The 22,401-nt window shown below is 38.8% G+C and overlaps 1 protein-coding gene across 3 annotated transcripts in view; it reads right to left on the bottom strand.

Annotated features, from left to right (window-relative positions):
- Window positions 1-22,401, bottom strand: part of KMT5B (lysine methyltransferase 5B) — a 29,481-nt gene that overhangs the window by 5,920 nt on the left and 1,160 nt on the right. Inside the window, exons 2-6 of one of the 3 annotated variants that reach the window (XM_064452392.1) lie at window positions 15,113-15,358; window positions 14,203-14,350; window positions 4,187-4,352; window positions 2,750-2,859; window positions 660-826 (exon numbers count right to left, since the gene is read on the bottom strand). In XM_064452392.1, coding sequence (XP_064308462.1) covers window positions 660-826; window positions 2,750-2,859; window positions 4,187-4,352; window positions 14,203-14,350; window positions 15,113-15,272 — 751 coding nt within the window. In that variant the 5' untranslated portion in view covers window positions 15,273-15,358. Of the gene's footprint in view, window positions 1-659; window positions 827-2,749; window positions 2,860-4,186; window positions 4,353-14,202; window positions 14,351-15,112; window positions 15,359-22,401 lie in introns of those variants that run through there. The other 2 variants (XM_064452393.1, XM_064452394.1) reach the window with 2 other exon arrangements.

The following is a 22,401-nucleotide window of genomic DNA, read 5'->3' as shown; positions in this document are numbered from 1 at the left end:
AAAGGTCCAAAAGATAAAGTCAATTAACTGTTGATAAGACCTGAAACATGAATAGTTGTAGATATCTAAAGTAAGGATTCACTCTGACTTCAGTAACTGTAGAATCTCAACTAAATACTGGGAGTTATGTTAGTATGGCACAAAGCTATACATCACAAGATACCTATTTCAATATAGTTTGGTTTCTGAGCTCTTCCCTATGCTATCACAAATGTTCAGTTGCCCTCCTCTTTAAGGCAACATGATTTATCTTAAATCCTACCTGCTTTTCGTTCAGCATACAAATGCAACAGAATCAGTTAAGCTTCTGTGCAAAAGGTTAAAGAAGGCATAAGAAGTTCACCTAAGAAATACATTACTGTTGTCTAAGTTCACAAAGAATTCAAGGTAACCCACAATACACTCCATTAATTTAGCTGACAGTTCCAAAGTCTGTGAAGGAAGGAGGCATGACTTCCTAGAGCCCTCTGTGAGTTTCCCAGTTCACAGCCAATCAGCTCTGGTCTGGGAAAATCCCAACAGGGCTTTGTCCTACAGTAATCCAGCATGCCAGATCAGACATTTTCTCTAAGGTCCTGTGTTATTCAACTCGCATATAACAACACTTCTGAGTATAATGGCTTATGTCCTTTAACATGCTTCTTATCCTTACTACTCACCATGATTGATAAATGCAGCAGGACCAAGCCACAGTTGTGCACAGTTTTTCCGTGTGGAATACATGACACTGAAGTCATTCTCCCCATGTCTCAGCAGCATGTTTTCTTCCATTTCTGACAGTTCAGCTATACAGCCCACAAGTAATTCTATTTTATCATTTCGTTTCCTTTAGTGGAAAAAGAGTAGCAGAAATAAGAATACCTGTGCCAAAGTTTCAAAGTAATTTCACAAAAAGAAAAGTTGTCAAGAAAAGGAAGTGTTTTGTAAACCATTCCTCAACCCCTACAAACCTCAGGTTTTAATTGTTAGAGACAGGATATTAGGCTAAGTAGACTTTTTATCAGACATGAAAGAAATGTTTTTATGCTACTGTATAGAATCAATTACATCACTTCTGACAGACATTATCACCATTGTTTCTACAATTTCCTGAGACTGCAAGCAAGAAATTGCAAGAGTTGATTACTTCAGCTTCTACAGTTCTTAAAACCAAAAGCAAGTTGCGAATACTCCCTCCCATCAGCTTTGACTTCCTCCAGCTGCTCTTGTTTGCATTTCCTGTACTTCTTCCTTTGGCCAGAAAAAACACAGCATGGTGAAGATGCTTAGAACTCCATGGCTGCTTAAAAAAGGCCCAGTATTGACTTAAAAAAAAGGCCAAAATTCACACAAGATGTTTTCCTCTCTCAGAAGTAGTTCCTCAGCATGAAGCTGGTCCTTGAAATAGACCATTTGGGGGGCAGGAGGGGTAAGACCAACAAAACCCTATGAAACCACGATGCCTTCATGTGCAGACAACCGATCTGCCATCATAAATACAGCATATCAGAGGCACTGAATACTCAGCCTAGAAGTAGTGCACAATTTCCATTATCTTGCAAGAGCATTGTTTCCACTGCTCTTTAGAGTGGTCATTCCAAATTCTGGCCAGATTAATCTGACACAGACAAATATGGAGATACTAAATATACATGAAGGACACAAATGAGAAGCCAAGCCCTTTAAGTACAAAATTCTCCTTTTATAGAGTGTGACAAGAATTCTATCAGTTTTGAGTCTCAACAGTCTTCCAGGTATTGGCAGGGTTAAGAAGCAGCCCTCCTGTCTTGCTCGCTCTCTCAGGTCACTCAAGATTTTCAGCATAAAAAGTTAATTCATTTTCAACACAACTAAATACAAAGGTTCCACCCCAAAGAATCAGCCAAGGAGATAATTTAGACCAAAAGAAAACCAACCCCAAAATACTATTTATATCATCATTGTGGAACTTCCAGCTACAGTCATGAAGAGCTAGAAACTGGCCTCAACCTTCTTAGAGCTTACTCTCCCACATGTTGAGGCCCTAGCCCCACCGTAAGAGCATGCTTACTTGGCACACTGCCAGCATAACATCCAGCCACTCAATCCTAGCCCGTACATAATAGCACATCATCATCTGACATGTGCTGTTATGAGTATGTACTGCCACAAAGCAAAACAAATACAAATTGGGGGATGGAGGAGTGGGGAGGACAGGGAAAATTTATCTTAAAATCTGAATTAACCCTGGGATCTGCTGGTGCTGCCACAAACATGATTATAATGAACTCAGATGTGCCAAAATGAGATGGGGAAATACACTGGGGTTCCAACTGCGTGTTTTCAGGAGGATTTATCTTGCGCAATCAAAATATGAACGAATAACACCCCCTAGTTCCACAAAGGTAAAAGAGCTAATTTCCCTCACAATTATTTTTGGTATAACAAATCCAGCATAACGTGAGTCTTGGTGTGGCCGTGTTTCTCACAGGAGCCAACGACTCATGATTAGAGGAAAATCATTATCTGACTGAAAACAAGAAAAAAAGAATCCTGTATACTGAAAACTGTATGGCTACGCAAAAATACATGAAGGAATGTCTTACGGATGCACGTATTGAGTGCTAAGTACTTAACAAAAACACACCAAATCTAATTTGTAAGTAAAAATACGAATTTTTGTATTTCACTGGTTGCCGTTTTAATTCTAAATCATACTTTTTAAACCTTTTTTAGAATCTTTCAAAACAACTGGCAATAAAAAAATGCAAGAGTAAATGATATTTCTTACCATTCTTTTGTTGCAACAATTTTAGCTCCATTTTGCTCAGAAGAATACCGATTACAAGGCAGTATCTCAAACCCACTGTCAGTTGCAAACATTCGTAAATAAATAAATACCTGCAATGAAAGAAAACAGTACTTTTCTGTTACAAACAAAACAAAAGCAGTGATGAACTTTACATTAAAATAATGAAAGTGACTGAACTGCACAAAAAACTACATGAGAAATGGATATTGTTTGCTGAAATACATTTCTGATTATAAATTTCAGCTATACACATTATGTTAATCTTATTTTTTCAGAGTAACTTGTGGAAATCCTCATAAGGATAATGTGACTATCTAAAGAGTTTAAAAAAAAAATTGAAAGATGCCTCGAATGGTACAAAATTGGTCCAACCAATGAAAATGGATAATTTCTTCTTAAAGCCACTGAGTAGCTGCATTCAAGAATTCTTCTCAGATCTTTAAGAACCACTGAGACCTAGCAATCTACAGGATCCAGTTTTATTTTTTCCAGTTCTGAAAAATGTATTAATTCCATGACAGATCTAGATACTGAATTCAGGGATTGCTGGATCAATTCTTTTTAGTTAAAGTGCAGTTGTATTACTCAAAAAACACTTTGGGAAAGCAGAATTTGCTGCTTACTTTTTTTTTACAATACTAGATTTGAGGCACTTTAAAGCAGGCCAGATTCCTTTTGGTTGTATCTGAAAACAATGCACGCAATTCCTGAAAGAGTTGGGGGTGGGTTTTTTTTTTTTTACTAAAAAAATATTACCATTTCCTAGCAACTTTGAGAGTCAACCACTATTATGCTATATACAAAATGGACTTGAGGTGTGGGAAGTAGAAGAGGACGAATAACACTCCCACATAAAGCCCCTACACCCAAAACAACTGAGGTATTTTGAGGTAGCAAGGTTTCTCCCTTTTCCTTTTCTTTGTCACACAACTTGATTTACAATAGCTGCAAACAAAAAAACCCCAACCAAATAAGAAAACAACAACAAAAACCCAAACAAACAAACAGAACGCTGTCACCACCGCCCAAACAACACAAAGCAAACTAATAAAAATGGCAGGGGGGGTGTGGGTGAACCCTTCCAAAGAAGGAAAGAAGTCTTCAAAACTCTTGCCTCGTAGGTCTTCTCTCCTCTGCTTATGACTTAAGTCATCAGCAAAAAAGACAAATGTGTTTTCCTTTCTACATGTCTATTAAATAGAAGCCAATGGTAAGTCAACTCAAGGAAAAAAATGCTGGGGGGGGGAAGCTAGTTGGGTTTTAAAAACCAAAGGTAGTTTCTGTTAAAAAGCAAACAAATAACATAACAGAGCAGTGGATTGCTTTCCTTTACTACTGCTACGTTCCTAAGAAGTTTTTACATTTTCTTAGCCTTTCAACCATCTGAAAAAGCACATTAATTACAAATACACCTACATGTTCCTTGAACAACCTTTCCTGCATTTTGTTCTTGTTAAGAAAATAGTGCCGGGCCCAGTCACCTGACGTCAAGGACTTGAAGGCTTTTTCTAAGTGCTCATCTTTCTTAAAACGTTCAATCACCTCTTTTAGTTCTTCTTGCCTTCCTTTAATAGGTCGAAATCTGAAATAAAGAATAAAGCTATTCCAGTCCACTGTTATTCATTCTCAATTCTTCCTCACAGTCACTCACAGCACAGAGTTCTGTTGCTAGCCATATAAATATTTAACTCCTAGCATAAAGAAACCAACCATTATGTACTCAAAACACATGCCCTCATTTCCTGACCTAATGGTAGAGGCAACATAAAGCCAAGCATGTTACTTGGAACATTAAAACCTTCCATTCTGCCCACAAGCACGATTTATAAAACAAATCTCTGATAAGATTAACCAACACAGAACAATATGTCACCATTGTCAACACCTATGATTTAGAACAAAGCAGCTGAAGAACTAATATAATACAAGTGTTACCGTCCTTACTTTCCTAATAAATTGACTATCATTAAAAGTGTACGCTCAAAAATCCAGCAAATAAACTGGATGCTGTAAGTTTCCTAGTTAACACGGCTATGTATGGACAGTTCTGGATTTTGTAGCTGGGTTGGGGGCGGGGTGGGTGTGTGATTTTAAATTTAAGTGCTCTACAACCTCACATATTACACTAAATTTTTTAAATAGGGAGCAAATAATTAAGACAGCACACAGGGTAAGAAATCTCAAAATGGAAAAATGCGCAACTATCTTGAAGAGTGATTTCAAATCAACTTTTGCCCAACCCAAAGCCTTATTATATTGACAAATCCACCATACGGGGTTATGTAGATTGCAAACTTAACATTTGCATTCATATAAAACACACCTCTTAATGACTACACAAGAAGTACCTATAAATAGTAACACACAGCATAGATACTACATCTGTGGAAGACTGAAGTTCCACAAGTTTGTGCGATCGTAAGAATTTTTCCCTCGCAATATTGGCTACAGGAAACAGGTAGCTGAAAATCATGGGGAGATAAAATATGAAAATAAACCCCTGTACGTTAACACAGAATTCTGCTTTCTCCCCAAAGCTTGAGATTTAAGAAAAACGATCCCTCATATCTTCAACAGAAAAAAACTCATTACAGAAGAACCTCGTATGACTACAAGAAGCAGGAGCTCCATTTTTGAGCTGCAAAAGCATCAAGAGAAAGCAGAACTTAATTAGAGACTATGTCAAATCTTCATAAATTGCCTTTGACTGAGCACATACCCATATATGCTCCGTGTTGGGGCAGAGGTGGGGTGTGTGCACTTAAGTGTATGACACACCCCAGGGGATTCCTCACGAAGATAAGAGTTTTCTTGGGTCATGAAAAACAGTCTTCTGCAGCTCCTTTTACAACTTGCCCCTTTTGCTTACACAGCATATGACAAAAGTGTTAAACAAGCTAACAGGTTTTGGTTAAGTCCATAAGAGTAAGTCCCATTCCTTGTTGCTTGAAGTGTGTTACCATGCTGATTTTATTTCCTCTTACTTACCAAATGAAGTATTTGATCACAGAAGTAAACAAGGGGAAACAAGTTCTTAAGGTTGGTGGAAGGAAACCTCATCAACTCCCTCACCGATACGGTAATTTAAAAAGCAGTGTATCACTTGGCTTATCCTCATCTTAGAACACTGAATGTTGCAAGTAACTTCTTTTCAGATGACCAAATAAGATTTGCTTCTTCTATGCAACTTGTATGAAGGAAACAAAATACCTCAAGTGTTGGACATCCCAATTTTATTTTACTTTGTAAAACAGTAAGAGTTTAATTGGAAATAACTGATAATGATGAGGATTTAATTTCCTTCATTAGGAGTAAAATGCTGTGTTTATGCCCCTGATACAATGGAGACCTAACAGCAGTATCACTTCCAGCAGTAGTGTAGGTTATTAGCATTCCATGCTACCGCTTTTACACATCATCTCTGCATTCTCCATCTGAAAAACTTTCTTTTAATATAAAGACTAAACCATTTTTTCTACCTTTTTGAACATAGCAAGAATTACGAGCATAAACCTGTGAGCTTTCAGAGAATAAAATACAGTAAGTAGTTCTGAGAAGGCATTAGATAAGTTTTCTTCTAGCTGGGATAACGTAACAAGATAGCAAGGGTCAGTCAAGAAATAGATGCCCGCTTAGAATTGCAGTAGATACTGTGCCAAGAAGTTTCAAATCAAGTTCTTTAATAAAGAATATACTTATTCCATCTCCCCAAAAAGCTACCTAACAAGCTGCTGAGACCTCATCGTGGAAGAGAACTCCCTTTAGACTCCAGATAACATGGTCATTATTTTTGTTCTGTAGCACAGCAAAGTCACCCTTGACTTGCCAGTCAGATACAAGAAGAGTATCTCCCAGTTGTCTCAAACACAGGAAGACTTCTCCCAGATTTGATAATCATAACTCAGAGCTTCCTCAGACATGAAGGGAACTGAAAATTACATAGCCTGAACTGAACCTGACCAGTTTCAAAATAGGACTTGCTCTCATTTTCAGTTTTGATCAGGAACAGTTTTCCCAACAAGGACCCAATTGTACCACGAGAAGTACAAAGCACACCAATATGCACAAACATAACAGGTCAATATTTTGTTTACATCTTTATCTGCAAATCATACTTGTTTATCATCAAGAAGCAGCTTGGTCTAGGATAGCTAAAGAAAGCAATATCCCAACTCAGCCACCATTGTGGGGGGGAGGGGGAGATCTAAATAAAAAACCAGAAGGGCAGATGCTAAGCTTGCAGTGACTCTCAAGACCTACAGAAAAAAGAATCAGCAACCTACATTTTCTAGAAATTAGAAGAATATCTTGTAGCTCCAAAGTGACTCTCATATGTCAGGTCTTTCACAACGTACCATTCTCAGAGGCTGACTAGATGTCTACCTGACTAGCTACCTTAGGTAAGCTCAGAACCTGGCCCCAGTCCTTTAAAAAAAGTCACCCGCATACCTTCATGGATCACATTCAGCAGGTGTTTCTATGGGTTCTTGCCTCAGGCATTCCACACTGCTGGTGGAATTCCTTTAAATGTCTAGCAGAAACTCATGCAACATCATTCCTGAGAAGCAGAATAGTTAGGGTATGCCCAAGTCTTGAAGAGGCTAAAAAGACGGCTGGAAACCGGAAAGGGCTGAACAGATTGTAAAAACCTCAAAATGTTAAAAGGTCAGATGAACATGACACCATATGCCAGGTATTTGAAACTTGCAACAGGAATTGGGTTTTTTAAAGAACACAACTCTCAGCAACCCAAGGGTTCAAAAATTAATACCAAGGACCTCCTGCAGCACCTCTGTCAAAACACTGTACTGATATCTCTGCCCTGTCACCATGTAAAAAATAATGGGAGAAGATTAACATGAATCCAAACAAGCAAGAAGTGTCCACAAATACACAGAAAGATGATAGAAACCAACATCATGATGCGCTGCATTTTGCTTCAAGGGTTCCCAAATCAAGGAACTAGAATAACACTTTGCACTCTGAGCCTGAGTTAGTTGTTCACAGCTCAACAGCACATGTAGACTGCACTGAGAGCATATGTTTATCAGCTAATCCAGAATACCACAACCTAGACTCCTCATGAAAACTTCAGCACTTTCACTGGTGTATCTCCACACATAATTTAAAAGGTACCTTCTGATTTGACACACTGAAGAAGCCAGTATGCCAAGAAAGCCTAGAAGTCGGGTCTTCCTTAAGCATTTGAGGGTCTACTGATAGACACTTCACTTCTCCCAGGAGTAAAATGAAATAGCAGTTTATTCGTTAGTCTTCTCCCAGCACTACCTACCAAAAAGCTAATTGCTTTTGAGAAGCAACCTTAAATACTATCATCTTGATGTTGCAAGGCTTTCTCAATTACACATGACAAAAAAAAAAATAAAAAAAAAAATCTACACATACGCTGGAAGAGTCTTCATGACTGTTTTTAAGCACCACCATGAAGAGAGCCTGAAAAGACCCCACAGCTAAATATATATATATAAACTGAGCCAAAGAAACTGGCTTTTAAGTGTCAGTAAAATAGGAGACTAGTTCAAAGAAGAGAAATAGAGAGATAGAAAGAGCACAAGAAACCCAACAAAACAAACCAGTCAATCCAGACTCTAAACAGAGAGTCAGTTAAAATCAGAATTGTTTATCCAGACTTCTGGTTTGCTGCTATGAACAGTACCTTTATTAAGATTCCACCACGGAAACTGAATAAGACACTTTGGGGTTTGAATCTGCTCACAGGCACAGACTCCTCAAGCCACCCTACAAAGAGCTTCAGGGGTCAGGTCTCACAAAACATGGAGTCTGCTGCAAAACAGTCTGTTGTTAAAATTAAGCTAGGAATGAAAAATTCAGCTATCACAATATCTTTAAAGAAATAATAATAGCCCTTCTTCCTGGCAAGCTGCAGAACAGAAACTTTTCACACTTCCCTAAGAAATATTTCTTTTTCCCTAGTCAACAAGATCCAAAAAAGCTATAGCTATTGCAATTTCAAAATCAGCTAGAAGATGATCTTATCATGGTTAAGGGCAAACTGAGGTGGTCTCAATAAGGAAGACACAGGAAAATGGCTTGGGGAAGCAAAGCTCTTTCTGTCTCTCAAGTTTCTCTTACCTCGGGAATACTTAAAGAATCTTGAAACTCCAAGGTATAAAGCCAAAGGTCAGTGAGATGCTTGCCTATAAAGGAAGTTAAAGGAGAGTTTCGGGTAAGTTCAGAAGCACAGTACCTTGCTCAGTCTCAGTCACTGAGAGCAGTGAGTTTGAACAAAAAGGATAAACTGATGCTGCAAGAGATCCAGTATGGAACTCTACATAGCGTGCCAGTGCATGATAGAGAGTTATATTTCTAAACCTATTTCTTAACTTCTGACTAGGGAACATCAAGAAGAGTGAATTTATCAAAACATAGCATCCCATTAGTCTCTTAACAACAGGCACTTTGTCTGGATGATATTTTTCTTTAAGTGGCTGTGGAAAGACAGCAAGTTACTGTTCATCTAATACCAGAGATTCAGCACAAAAGCTGAAACTGCAAGGCTGTTAGGCATTCAAGACAGCACAATGAGAATTGAAAATCATCTACTTCTGTAAGTGGAAACAATTTACTTAGTTACATTACTTACATTTTGGCTTCTCCCCTGCCCAACCCTGTAGTATGAGTATCTTAATTAAAAGCTAGTTATATAAAGAGCAACTTGTTCTGTGTTTAATCTCCGGTGTTGTTACTGGAAAAAAACCCCATGTTCTTTAAAGGCCAAAGTTCAAAACAGCATTTTTAATGAAGAAAGTAAGCCACATTGCTTAAGTTTCTTGAGCTGAAACTATGTACGCATCAGTGTGGTCAAAACTCTAACACAGCCTAGAATTTTTTGTACTTCTATTCTAACAGCCACATAATGTTGTGTTCCTTAATATGATTATCAAATAAATGTTTTTTTTTTTTAATTAAATATAGGGGACACAAAAAACCCCCAACATTTTCCTTCATTCCTATTCTGACACTCCATATGGTAAATTTAATTTAGCAGTTACCATGACCACCGGATGCAAGCCACTCCATCTTTTGGAGATACAACACTTTTTATTGAAATTGAAGGTGCAACCAGAAGAACTGTGTAAGAGTAGGCTGGTGGGTGTTGGCTGGTGGGCTGAAGGGAAGTTTGGTTGTTTGGGAGGCGGTTTTGGTTGTGGATTTTTTTTTTAAATCCAAAACATTCAGCAGCAGCAAACCAGTTAGTTCCAATGTAATTACTGTGTGTGACTACATACAGTGAAGGAAGACAACCAAGAACAAGCTAAAGGACTTTACTGAATTAAGTTAACAGCAAATTTTTTAAAAAAATGGAGAAAGCAGATTTTACACAAAAGTGAAACAAAATAATTTCAGAAAGCGCACAGACACTAAGGTCTGAAGAACATAAAAGCTTCATTTTGAAACAGGGTGTCACTACATAAGAGCTGCATACCTCTAATCTAGTACCTCTATAGTGCCACAACACTGAAGTTGAGCTACACAGCCATGGAACCTTATTTAGCAGAAGCCACATGACTTGTTCTATCTCCAAACCCTGCCTAAGATGAATACTGAGCCCTTTAATTATTATATTGAAATGAGCTAAGGAACGTAGAAGAGATTCAGCACAGACCCATCAATGCAAGTGATATGGAACTGCTTTGCCTTTTTTGTCTTCATTGCTCAACACTGACACTAAGGGACAAAGAGTAATACCCAGTCGAGTTCAGGAATAACTGATGGTTTACACCAAGGCCAGCAATTGCTCTTGCTGCAGTGTTGAATGAAAGCAGCTCCCAGTACATCATGCACAAACACTTCATGTTTGCTACGGAAAACAGGGAAATTCTTAAAGCTTGGTCCTCTCACGTTATCAGACAAAACCACTCATGCCACACACCGTTTTGTAACTTCACTGAAAGCAGCAATATGGAGTTCGGAAACACCCCTATATTCTCCTAAAACCGACTACAACACGCTTGACTTCCTACATCACTTGCAAACTTAGACATTGGAACTGCTCTCAGTATTCCCTAGCATGATGCTGGTGCTTTAGGGAACGAGGAGACAACAGTGGCTGGTAACAGCAGCAGGATGATCAGCAGTTTAGTTTAAGATTTAAACACTAACATATTTGTATGCAAGATAGTAAAGAGTGGATTAGCCATTAAGGCATACAACTTCAAGATTCCGCACTCAGCCAGGGAAAAGCATCTGAAAACAAAAGATGGTGAGATAAGCAAGAATTCACTTGGCTTTTTACAAGTGTCAGTTTTAACCTCTAGTGTTAGACAACCTTCAATCCAGGAAGTAACAGCTTGCAAATTCACTTTTACAAAAAGGACAGGCATGCAAGACTAAGTAAATATTACAGCCAGGATAGCCTTTGTCACCAAAAAAAAAAACCCCACCAAAAAAAAAAAAAAGGCCTGATATAACAGGATTTGTACAAGAAGCAACAAAACCTCTTACAACTGCTTTACTTGACAAGATTATATTTCCTAACATATGTTTGGTTTTTCTTTTTTTATGAACTGCTAACCTGCTATTTTGTCAAGATAAGAGCTACCAATTTGATGAAAGAATAACCACATGGCCTGTAAAGAGGGCCAGAAGCTCTGTGAACAACCTTGTTTCTCTTGGAAATTCAAGAGGATGAAAAAAGTTACTCCTGGGTAAAGCCACTGAAGACATCTCCAGAGCTATATTTTACACTGTCCGTCAAATCCCTGGTGACAAAAAGATATTTCAGAGGAACCCTGGACAAACTCATTGAGGATCTGGTTGTAATCTTTTGAGAACTAGTCTTCAGCTCTTTCAGATGTTACTGACTTGACAGCTTGCAGAGCTAACAGCCCATTTCCCAAGACAAGAGGGCATTCAGGAATTGCAAGCCTTTATTTTTATGGCCCCCAGGAAAAAAAAAAAACAACAACAAAAAAACCACAACAGGAAAAAACCCAAAACCCTGAAAAATAACGATCATGCTCTTATCACTCTACCATAAGATCACTAGTTCAGTATAAAAAGCATGGAAAACACAGTTGTTCCAAAAATAATCTAGATATTTTAGTAGTATGTTATGATGGTTTTTTGCTCTCTAATGAATACACTCTGAGTAGAACAAGAGGGCTCTACAAACTCTTCAATTAAAGGAAAGAACGAAGTACAGAAAGTGTTTATATAGAAGATACACAAAAATACAGACTTGGCTTCCAGAGGTAAGGTAAAGTACAACTTCAGGAAGTGGTCATCAGCTTATGCTGGGCTGCTAGCTGCAAAAACACAAACCTCTTAAGTGTTTCCAACAGCAAAGCAGAATGCTGGCAGTCACCTCCACAGTACATCTTCAAACAAATGAGAACAAGGGACCAGGGAATATTTGCTTGCCATCACAAATGGCTGTTGCACTTTAAGTGCACCTCAATACACATACTATGTAACTAACATGACTTCATCATACTGAGGCAGAAAACACCCTAAGACGTAAATCTTAATTTCTACTACCATCATGTATTTGGGTACTGGCATCTGGTATTTCAAAAATGATCTAATTTTTTCTTATCTGCTTTCCCCCCCACCTTCCCTCAAAGCCATACAACAATAAATCTCAGGAGCTCTAGGAAGACTACAGCTTACTAGGATGGAAGGAAGATGATCTAAGCATCACAGCTACAGCAACAAGCAGATGTCATCACCGTACCAAACAGATAAATAAGAACTATGCTGATGCCTTTATTTTAACCCATTGCAACAACAGAAACTCTGTCGATAGGACATTATGAAAGAGGCAAGAAGATGTGTTTCTGGTAGAAGTTGTAAGCCTCACCTAAGTATTTCCCATAGTGATCCAAGATTATTAACTATTGTCCTTCAAGACTGCCTGTAACTGTTCTCCAAGTCTGAGAAAGGAAGAAATACATGACGATAGCCTTTATGTAGTCTTCTGATTCAACTTAGTAATTAAAAAAAGTATTTTAGGTGTTGAAAACATAGCAGCAGAAAACAACATTTCTCAAAGTAGCTTCTCCAAATAGTCAACAAATGAATACATCACTTCCTTAGCAAAAAGCATAATAATTAACTACCTGTGCATAACCTGTAGACTACCATTCATGCAACAAAACAAAAAAGCCTTTTGACCTTATGTATTTAGCTCAATTAACTGCTGGAAATTCTAAGACACTCCAAACTGAACTGTAAGAATATCTACCTAGACACTGCTCTGGGCACAATGTGCTATTGTAACCAATAGCTTGGACGGAACAGGAGAACTCAAGCATTCCTCTTAAAGATGGATGTTGCACTGTCCAGTGAAAAAGAAAAATCTCTTTGAAGTCTTTACCACTACTAGGACCACACTGCTGCAATTTCATGTGCAACTCAGGCTGTGGGATTATACCAGCACCCATTTATGTTACATGACAACACCAATTAATGTAGCAGTCATTTTTTTAAGCAATCAGCTTGTTACATACATACAAAAATCCACTTAACTAATACTCTGCTCATGTGATCGTGCTGCACAGGTAAACAGTTCTTTTAAAATAGCCACATCAACAGCTTGGAGGGTTGAGCAGCCTGTTTCCCACAATGTGCTGCCTGGAAACCCCAGGTCTTATTATTGTACAAAAATAAGCACGTGATTCCTGCCCTTAGAAACGTATCATTTATATATAGCTTCTCCATTAAACTAGCAATGCAGACCCTGAATGCAAACAAAAGCTTAATAGAGATGTACAGACTTTGCTTATGATCGGTAGGTAGCACATCTGTAAAAAAAGGAAGAAGCATGCAACCACTAAAGCCCAAGACCACACTGAATTATTCAGACAGGTGTGTAACAGAACACAACTGCGTGCAGTTCTGGTAAGCAAGATCCCAGTGTGCACATTAGTTTATCTTACACATACAGACATGTCTGAGTAGTGTTCCCTCAGCATGGGTCTGCAAGAACTTAAGATCAAGTGGCACCAACACTGAAGTGCTCAGGAAGCACGTCTTATGATGCTGTAAAAGTAAGTGGGGGTGTGGAGGGGGAAGCAACCCAGGCACATGAAATAAACAGAAAAGTCCCCAAACACTAACTTCTGTCTTTGAAATATTTCAGATGACTACCGGTTTAAAACTTATGATTAGTTAATTGTTTAAGCTGGGAAACTGTCCATTAACAACCTGCTCTACAGCATAAACACACATGAGCGCTAATAGAAAGACCTATGATAGCGTTACAAATGCACGCTGCTACAGAGCTGTGAGTTCCAGTCTCACATGCAATACCATTTTAAAGGTGGAAGCTACTCGTAAATTGCCATTTTTTTCAGACTTTTGTAAACGTGCAAGAAATCCCACAGTTTTGTTCTGATCACATCAACTAAGATGATAAATTCTTTTCTAGAAATATAAAGACAAGTTACCTAGTATTCATTTTGTGTGTCTGAAAACCTAAATAGGGATCAAGAACCAAACTAGTTGCTAGGTCATCATTTTCACACAGTTCCTTGGCAGACATTCCAGAGGAAGGCACATAACGACTTTGACCCTCAAATCCTGAAGCACCACTACCTGCAAATAAGAGAGCGTAAATTAGATGTCATTTAAGGAATGTTATAAAACCCAGCTAGCCCTGGGCACAGACAGACACTAACTGGAGACAAAAAAATATAACTTACGTAGAATTACATAAGATGATAAAATATCTGAAGAAGCAGGAGCACAGTTAATTTTTCCACTCTTGCTTTTGTTCATTTATGTAGCAGCCAATGGAAAAAGTATTTTAGAATCTATTTTATGGGTGTCTCTAATTTTGGTTTCCTTCTCTCTTCCACTCCCCATCTACAGGCATCTTTCCCGACTACACAGTGCAGACATGACTGCGCCTCTACAATTTCTGACCTCTGTGATGAAGCCATGAAAATTTCAAACCTGATTTTCCCCAAACCTGAACAAAGGACTTAATCTGAATTTGTATTTAGTCCTTCATCCCAGACCAACAGCAAAAATAAAAATCCATGTTCCTTAAAACTGTTTCATAATGACTATTAATATATGTGACTTCATTCAAAATAGGGTTTACTCCTACATGTGTATTCGCTAAAAGTTGGGCTAATAACGCAAATTATATGTTAACTTTTAAACTTATCTGAAGAGATCTATATTCCTAAAGCAAGTTAACACATCCAACAAATACAAACATTATTAATACTTCTGATCATAGCTGCATGCTGAATGCAGACCTCCTTCATGAATTAAGACAAGCCAGAAACCTGACTTGCAAATTGACAGATGAATCACATATAGCACTAAGCTGCATAAACATGTACTTACATCTGCTTGATCTTCTCTCAACTCCATTTTTGCCTGTCTTTGGATTCTCCTTTCCTGCATGCTGCAATTTGGTCTGATTCTGCGCATGGTCATTAGACGACTTGCTTCCACTTCTCCTGCCATTCACCACCATGTTCTTGGATTCTCCCAGCCACTTCATTCCCACAGACAATCTGACTCAGTTGCATTTAGTCACTTTTCAAAAGGCTTGGAGAAGTGGATGAATAATTTCAGTTCCAATTCCTACTGGAAGCAAAATATTAACACAATTAGAACTTACTGTAAAACTGTTTCCAAGACACAGATTTTAACAAAAAAGGAAAAAAAAAAAGGCAGGGAGGAAAGATTGTGATCTGCATTTGCGTTAGGAAGAAATAAAAGCTGTTCATTAGCACTAGTACAGGGAACTGTTGCAAATATAGATATCCACAGGTGAAGTATTGTCCTAGAACTTACCCCTACATCTGGAAGGAAAGATGGCATTCTAAAACTGATATATTGCTACAGACAACTCAATTTTCAGAGCTGGACTACACACACATATATACCTACGTATTTATATAGGCATGCATGGATAATTATGCACGCAGCTATGCGACTCCAAAGACGGAATATTTTCAAATATACACCCAATTAAGACTGTATTTCCTAACAAATAAAATCTGTAATCTGGAACTCTACAGCAAAGAATGACATATACAAACATCCTCCAAGAACTAAAGACTAACACAGTTAAAAAAACCAAGAGAAACCACAAAACACAACAACAAAAATGCAATCAGAAAACTGACAGCCATTTTGGAATGAGAGTGGGGGAAGATATTAGATCTTTTTAAATAAAGATCAGAGCTCAAAAAACCCTCAGTAATGATCTAGAGGACCCAGGCTACTGTTTTTACTGTCCATGTAGCAAAAAACCAGCCAGAATGCATCTGGCTCAATGGGCCGGTAGTAAGTAGGTTCACAAGTAGAGCTGAAATTTTACAGTACATAAATGGCCAGCAAAGCACATGCCAGTTTTCATCTGCAGTCTCAATACTTTTTGCATAAATAATTATAAGAAAGCTACTAATGCTTTTGTATCCAGCTGCACCTCACTAACTTGCAGGAAAAAATCCAACACTGATTTACACAATTATTTTACAACTGCATTTATGCATTCATTTACTTGGTTTTAACTCATCCTCTTCCCTACTGCTTCTTCATAAAGAAATAAATTGTGCCTTTTCTTTTTACAGTTATTAAAAAGAGAGTGTTGATGATCCGCTCACGGCAGATAATGGGCATCATGTAACAGGCATTTGATCTGGCAGAAGAAATGTGCATCAAATTAACAGATGTTTTGAAATAGTGTCTTTTGTAGAAATTCTGTGTTTTATCAGTTAAGAGTAGCAAAATACTGGATTTCTGTTAGACACCTATGTGATCCAGCTACTTAAAGCTACAGAAATATTTATGGCCAGATGATTAGTAACTACGTTACTCAAACATTCAGAAGATTGAGGTGTAAGAGAAAGAAACATTAGAGACAATGTCTTAACAGATGTATTGGCTCAAACGTCTTACCAGAAGTATCATCCAGAAATCTACAGGTTTTAGAAACTTTTACAAATTGTCACAGAAGGATAGTAAGATTACCGACAAAGTGTAATAGAACCATACTGAGGAAAAGCTGGCTAAGTTACCGCCTCAGTGTAAAGAAAAAGAATTGAGACCATTTTAGTGGCAAGGAATTTTTCTTGCTGCCAGTGACAGAAGGGCTGGGCTTTGACGTCAAGATTAAAAAAAACCAAAAAGTTTAAATGTCTATTTTACTGGACCAGCCAGCTTTAACGTAGCTCTTTAACAGAGCCAGAACCAGTTTGACTACCAGACTGCAAAAGTCTCTCAGTATACCTACAAAATTCTTTAGGAAGTTAACAGAAACAGCCTTCAGAAAACAAGCCAGTGACTCAAAATTTGCTAGGGAAAACCCTGTTCACTGCATGTAGCTGTATGTAGAAGCAGATATTTTTACATACTACCCCCAAAAAAACCCCTTGGAAATCTTGCAGCTAAACCTGTACTACGCAATACTGGACTTTTTTTTTCCTTCATACAGCTTGCCTGACAACATACATTTTAGAAGAAAAAAAAAAAAACCCAAACCTTTCTTGTTAAGCATCCCACCTGAACTTCTTTCAGCAGACAGCTACCCTGCGAGGATCTGTACTATCACATAAACACTTAATGACAAACTCCCTTTTTCTGCTTCTTAATCAATTCATTTTACCACTTGATATACTCAAATCCTGCTTTGTAAACCAGGACTGAACTACACTTTATGGTGCGCTACAGTTCAAGAGCGGTACAGGTAAATTAAGTCCAATTGTAGATGAACACTGGTATGCAACAATCTGGAGGAAAAACATTCGATACGGTAATATTTCTGAAAACTAACAGGTACAGCAGCTACACTTTCAGCTAGAAAAAGGTAAACCCTGCACAAAGAAGGAGACTGATCTCTCGTAAGTCCAGTTTGGGGAAGACGATGAGTACTATCTGTGCTAAGAGACTTTTTGTCATTACTGTATTTGTTAGGCAGAAAAGTATGATAGCAAAGGTAAGAAGGAATGTGACCACAGAAGAGTACCCAAACCATATTAAGCACTAGAAAAAATACTTGCTTTTGCTGCAAAATACATTGATATAGATGACAACGGAAGTCCTCCCCAGGCAAAATCAAAACTCATTTAGTGAAGCCTAGCAAACATTCTTGTGAAAAATCATTATTTACTTGAGCCTAGTAGTCTAATGAGCAAGAAAACCTTTGTCTCCACCTACTGCTGCCTTTTATTTCCTAATAACAGCCAAACGACAAACTTGAAGACTGCAACTGTGCTTCTTCAGCCTATATTCCTTCTCCCAATACACAAACATTGCTATCAAGAGATGGTATCAAAAGCCAGAACCAACTCACAGGATTCCTTTCCCAGTGAGTATCACAGCCCCTAATGCCAACAGGTAACCTAAAAAAGAGCAAGAGACACCCCACCCATCATCACCACACAATCTTTAATATATCTTCAGATGTGATTCGCTCTCAATACTTTCTACATCAGACTCATGCTGACAAGTCCCTTAGGAATAGAGGGAGAAGAGGAAGAGATGAACACCATCTTCCTCTTCAAGAAGAAACTGGAACATACATACACCTCCACACGCTTAGAAATTCCTGCTAAAGGGCTCTGCCATCGAATAATACAACACCCTGCATGGATCACTTATGACTTTGGGTTTATCTATACTGTTAGGTGTACCAACCCAATTACAGCTTTTAAAGGACTTTATTTCAATATAAGTGTTCAACATTGCTGGTTTAACCTTTTATTAATTATACCACTACTCTTTATTATTATACTACTGTTTAATTCTATTACTGTAGTTTTACAGGCCCATTTCCTCAAATGTCAAAATACACCTCAATTGTATTTGTCACATGCCATCAAGGAATTTACAACTTCATCGCAACAGTACTCTCAAAAATGAAAACTCAAGTTTCATTTACCTGGTTCTAAATTTATTAAATCTATTAACATACTTTCTGAGCATCATTTGTATTTCGGTAACATTCAGAAGCACCAATCATCAACTGAAGCACAAACATGATTCATGGTGTCATCACATAAGATACTCAAAGTCAGATTTATCCAGAAGTGTTTACCAGACCGATCAAACTGTACTGCTCAGATTTATATCACATATGAAAAAACTTAGTCCTTTTATACTGGGAAGTGTAGTAAATCCCTATGAATTTGAGTAAAGGAATTCTGTGGCTGCTAAAATGGATCTCAAAAGCTGCCTGAGCCTCCCAGGTTTTGGGCTTGTCTGTGAAATCTATCAATTAAGAAGCGTCTTCTTGTGAGGGGGAAAAAAAGCTGCGCAAAACCAAATCATTAAAACCCTAAACTATAAAAACATACATCAGTAACCATAAGAAGTTCAAGTATCCTTTATTTTAGTCTTCCATAATACAGTTCTTGCATATAATATTTATTACTTTAAGGACAGGGACAGCTTCTAAACAGAGAGAGTGGATTTTGTTCATCCGTCTCCAGGACACAGGGATCAGGAGGTTTCCCAACAGGCAGGGTCATCCTCCCCTTTCCCACAGTCTCCAGTACACAGTCAAAGGACCTTCTTCTGAAATACAGTTTTTTGACTTTTTCTTTTTTAAAGCATTCAAACATCTAAACCAGATTTGTTTGGGTGGGTGTTTTGTTGTTGTTTTTGTTTGTTTGTTTGTTTTTTTTAAATGAAGTGTAGCTGTAAAAGTCTTCCTCAACAAGACAGTGGCCTAAAGCAAATACAAGACACAAAAACAAAAGACCCAATGGCCACAGCCTCAGCTTTTCTGGACAAATCAATGGTATCAAGAGAAAAGATATAGGTTTCATTACTGATAGCTCTAAAAAAGCAATCAACCTTTGAATTTGGAAAGCAAAGCAAAACCATGCAACCAATTTTTCTATAGCATCACCAGGCTGTAGACTGTTCCACTACAGCCACGCCACCTGGGTAACAAAAAAAATCCACCCACCCCTAAAACACATTCAAGTTTGAGAATAAGAAAGACTCTGAGCAAAATCAAAGTAGAATGAAAACCTGCACAGCTTTAAGGAATTATTCAAAACAGCCTCAAATCTTATTTTAGTTACTGGTTTTGACAGCTCAGACAAGTACCATTAAGCCAGAGAGGAAAGCGAGGCCCAGAATGCTTCTGGCTCACAAAGGGTGCAAAACCAATGCACACTGTCACTTTAAACAGGAACCTAATGTTCTATGTTACACTACAAATCACCATTGATGATACTAAAACACAGCAGAACCAGGCATGGAACAGAGGTCTTTGAAACCACAGGAAGTGACCAAAAAATAAGATATTTGGGAGTTTACTTCCCCATTATCTCTGTAGTCAAAGCTGTATCTTAAAGAAAGGTCAGGTGGTCCCACAGGACTTCAAAGATGCTGGAGTTGAGGCTGCAATTCCTCTACAGGATAAAAGCTACCTAGAAAGGGTGACTTCAGCTCCCCCCTGCAGATGCTTATTTTAACCACCTGATTTCACACCCATTTTTTACTCTTTGTCCCTGGGATGAACTAGTTCAGTAAACTAAACCACTAGGAAAAAAAAAAAACAACAACCAGCCCAGCTGTTTTTTTCTTCTCAGCTAGTTAGTTCTCAGAATAAGTTGAGTGCAGAATTGGACATGGATTAACAGCGGCACATGGGAGGCTGTAAGACTGTGTCAAAACCGACGCCAGGTCAGTTCAAACTGTTGCAGAACTGCAGTCACAGGATGCAGGTTTGTGAGCGCATACGCAGATCCAAAACCAACCCAAACCCAGGCTTCAGTCCCCCACCAATAGCTCAGTCCGTACATTCCCACTACTAATCCAAGTACAATACAGGCACAGAAGCAACAGCATACCCGTACAAACAAGGGGCAGACAGGGAATGCAGGTACCAAAGTGCTTCAGCAGCTCCTGTCCTTCTCTCCCCCGCCTGCTTCCTCCACTAGGTGCCCTCTCAGGGAGAAGCTGAGTAACTGGCTGAGCAAAGCACCCTAAAGGCTGCATCATTCCCCCCAACTCACTGCAACAACTCCAGCGGTCAGCAGACTTTCACAGAGACAATCCAAAAGCTCACTGCTTCCAGGAGAGGGAGAACTTCCTTCTTCCCATCGCCAATTCACACAAACATTTCCACCAATTCTGGGGCTCTCCATAACTCCATTTAACCTCATTAACCAAACAGCGGGGAGAGCGGGTAATTTTCTGCCGGTTTAATGTGCTGAGCAGGTTTAGCAAAGGCTCCAATGGGCACTACAGCAAGAGAGGATACAGCACTGGAGGAGCAGCAGCAGGACCACTAAAAGGGGAAGGAAAAGCATCAGCTGTTGTAACAGTTTAGCTATGTGACTTACACAGGTCCAGCTGAACCTAGCAGCTCAGGGCAGCCCCACACAGCACTACAGTTCAATGAAGACTTCAAACCAGCCTTACACCAAAAGCAGCCCTATGGCCCACTCACCTGCTTGTGCCCACTTCCCTGCCATCCTCCCTCTGCACCAGCAAAACAGCCACAGAGCCAAGTGATGACCGGATCAGGGGGTCACCAAGGAAGTCTGAACCTCACTGGCTTCAACCATGGCCCAAGAAAGAGGGTTCTACAGGAGGGTGGGGGGAGAAGGTCAGGAGCACTTTAGCTGGGACTGCTCCCAAACGCTTTGCATTATCAAACCCCAGCCCTGGATTTGCTGTTTAGTGCAGAAGTATCATACCTTATACACTTACTATGGTAATTTGGGCAACTATCTGTTACAATAAAGCACAATGCTGTTTGAGCGAAAGGAATACTGGGAATTGTAGTCCTGCAGTAGGATAGTGCAAACAGAGCGAAACAATTATTCAGGAATGATGTTCAGTCCTGTTACTGAGTATACAAGGATACATCACCCCGCTTATTCATTTAATATCCAATGCACTAAGTAGTTGTTTTAAGCAAGTCTTATTTTCCAGGTTGTGAACTCAAATGGGTATAAAGCAGGGGTGTTTGTATGCATCTATCTGGCTCTAACAACAAAATAACACTATAAACAAACAAACACAAAATCCCATTTTTCAATCAAGTCGGTCTTGATTTCCTCACACAGTAATACTTGCAAAGAAGGCGGCTTAAAGAATTAAAAAGTTCAGTTTTTATGAAAACAGAAGGGAAATGCATCCACAGCCATTGCGACTGGATTATGGAAAAAGGACACGACTCTGTGTGCACTTACTCTACAATACATTTTAACCTCATTGATTAAAACCTTCCACTCTGCATTTAGAGTCACACTATTAAACAATCTGCTCGGTTTGCCATCTCGTACATGTTGCCCTGTGCCGAATTCAACACACCAGAAAAATACACAGTTATACGTACTTAAGATTCTCACACTGCCTGTGCTACAACTCAAAACACCATGTACACTCTCTCTCTCAGCCCCCACCTTCACTTTTTCTGAGTAATGCGCTGAGGACAATTTGAGTTTAAAGTTTTAGATGGAGATGCTGGACAAAGAGGTGCTCTACCCCCTCCTTAAAAACAGGCATTCCCCAAACGAAAAACTACAAAGAAAAAAACTAAGCCGTTTCGATCTAATTGGAGCAAGCTCTGAGCGCGGGATGGTGGCTCAAGACAGACTTTAATAAAAACCAAGCAGTGCAAACACGGGTTAAAACTCCTCGCAGGGCGGAAGGCCACG

This window comes from Phalacrocorax carbo, chromosome 5 (genome assembly GCF_963921805.1).
Source record: "Phalacrocorax carbo chromosome 5, bPhaCar2.1, whole genome shotgun sequence".
In the NCBI taxonomy this organism is placed as follows: domain Eukaryota; kingdom Metazoa; phylum Chordata; class Aves; order Suliformes; family Phalacrocoracidae; genus Phalacrocorax; species Phalacrocorax carbo.
Note: the sequence above shows the minus strand (reverse complement) of the source record. Positions and strands in the feature narration are given on the sequence as shown.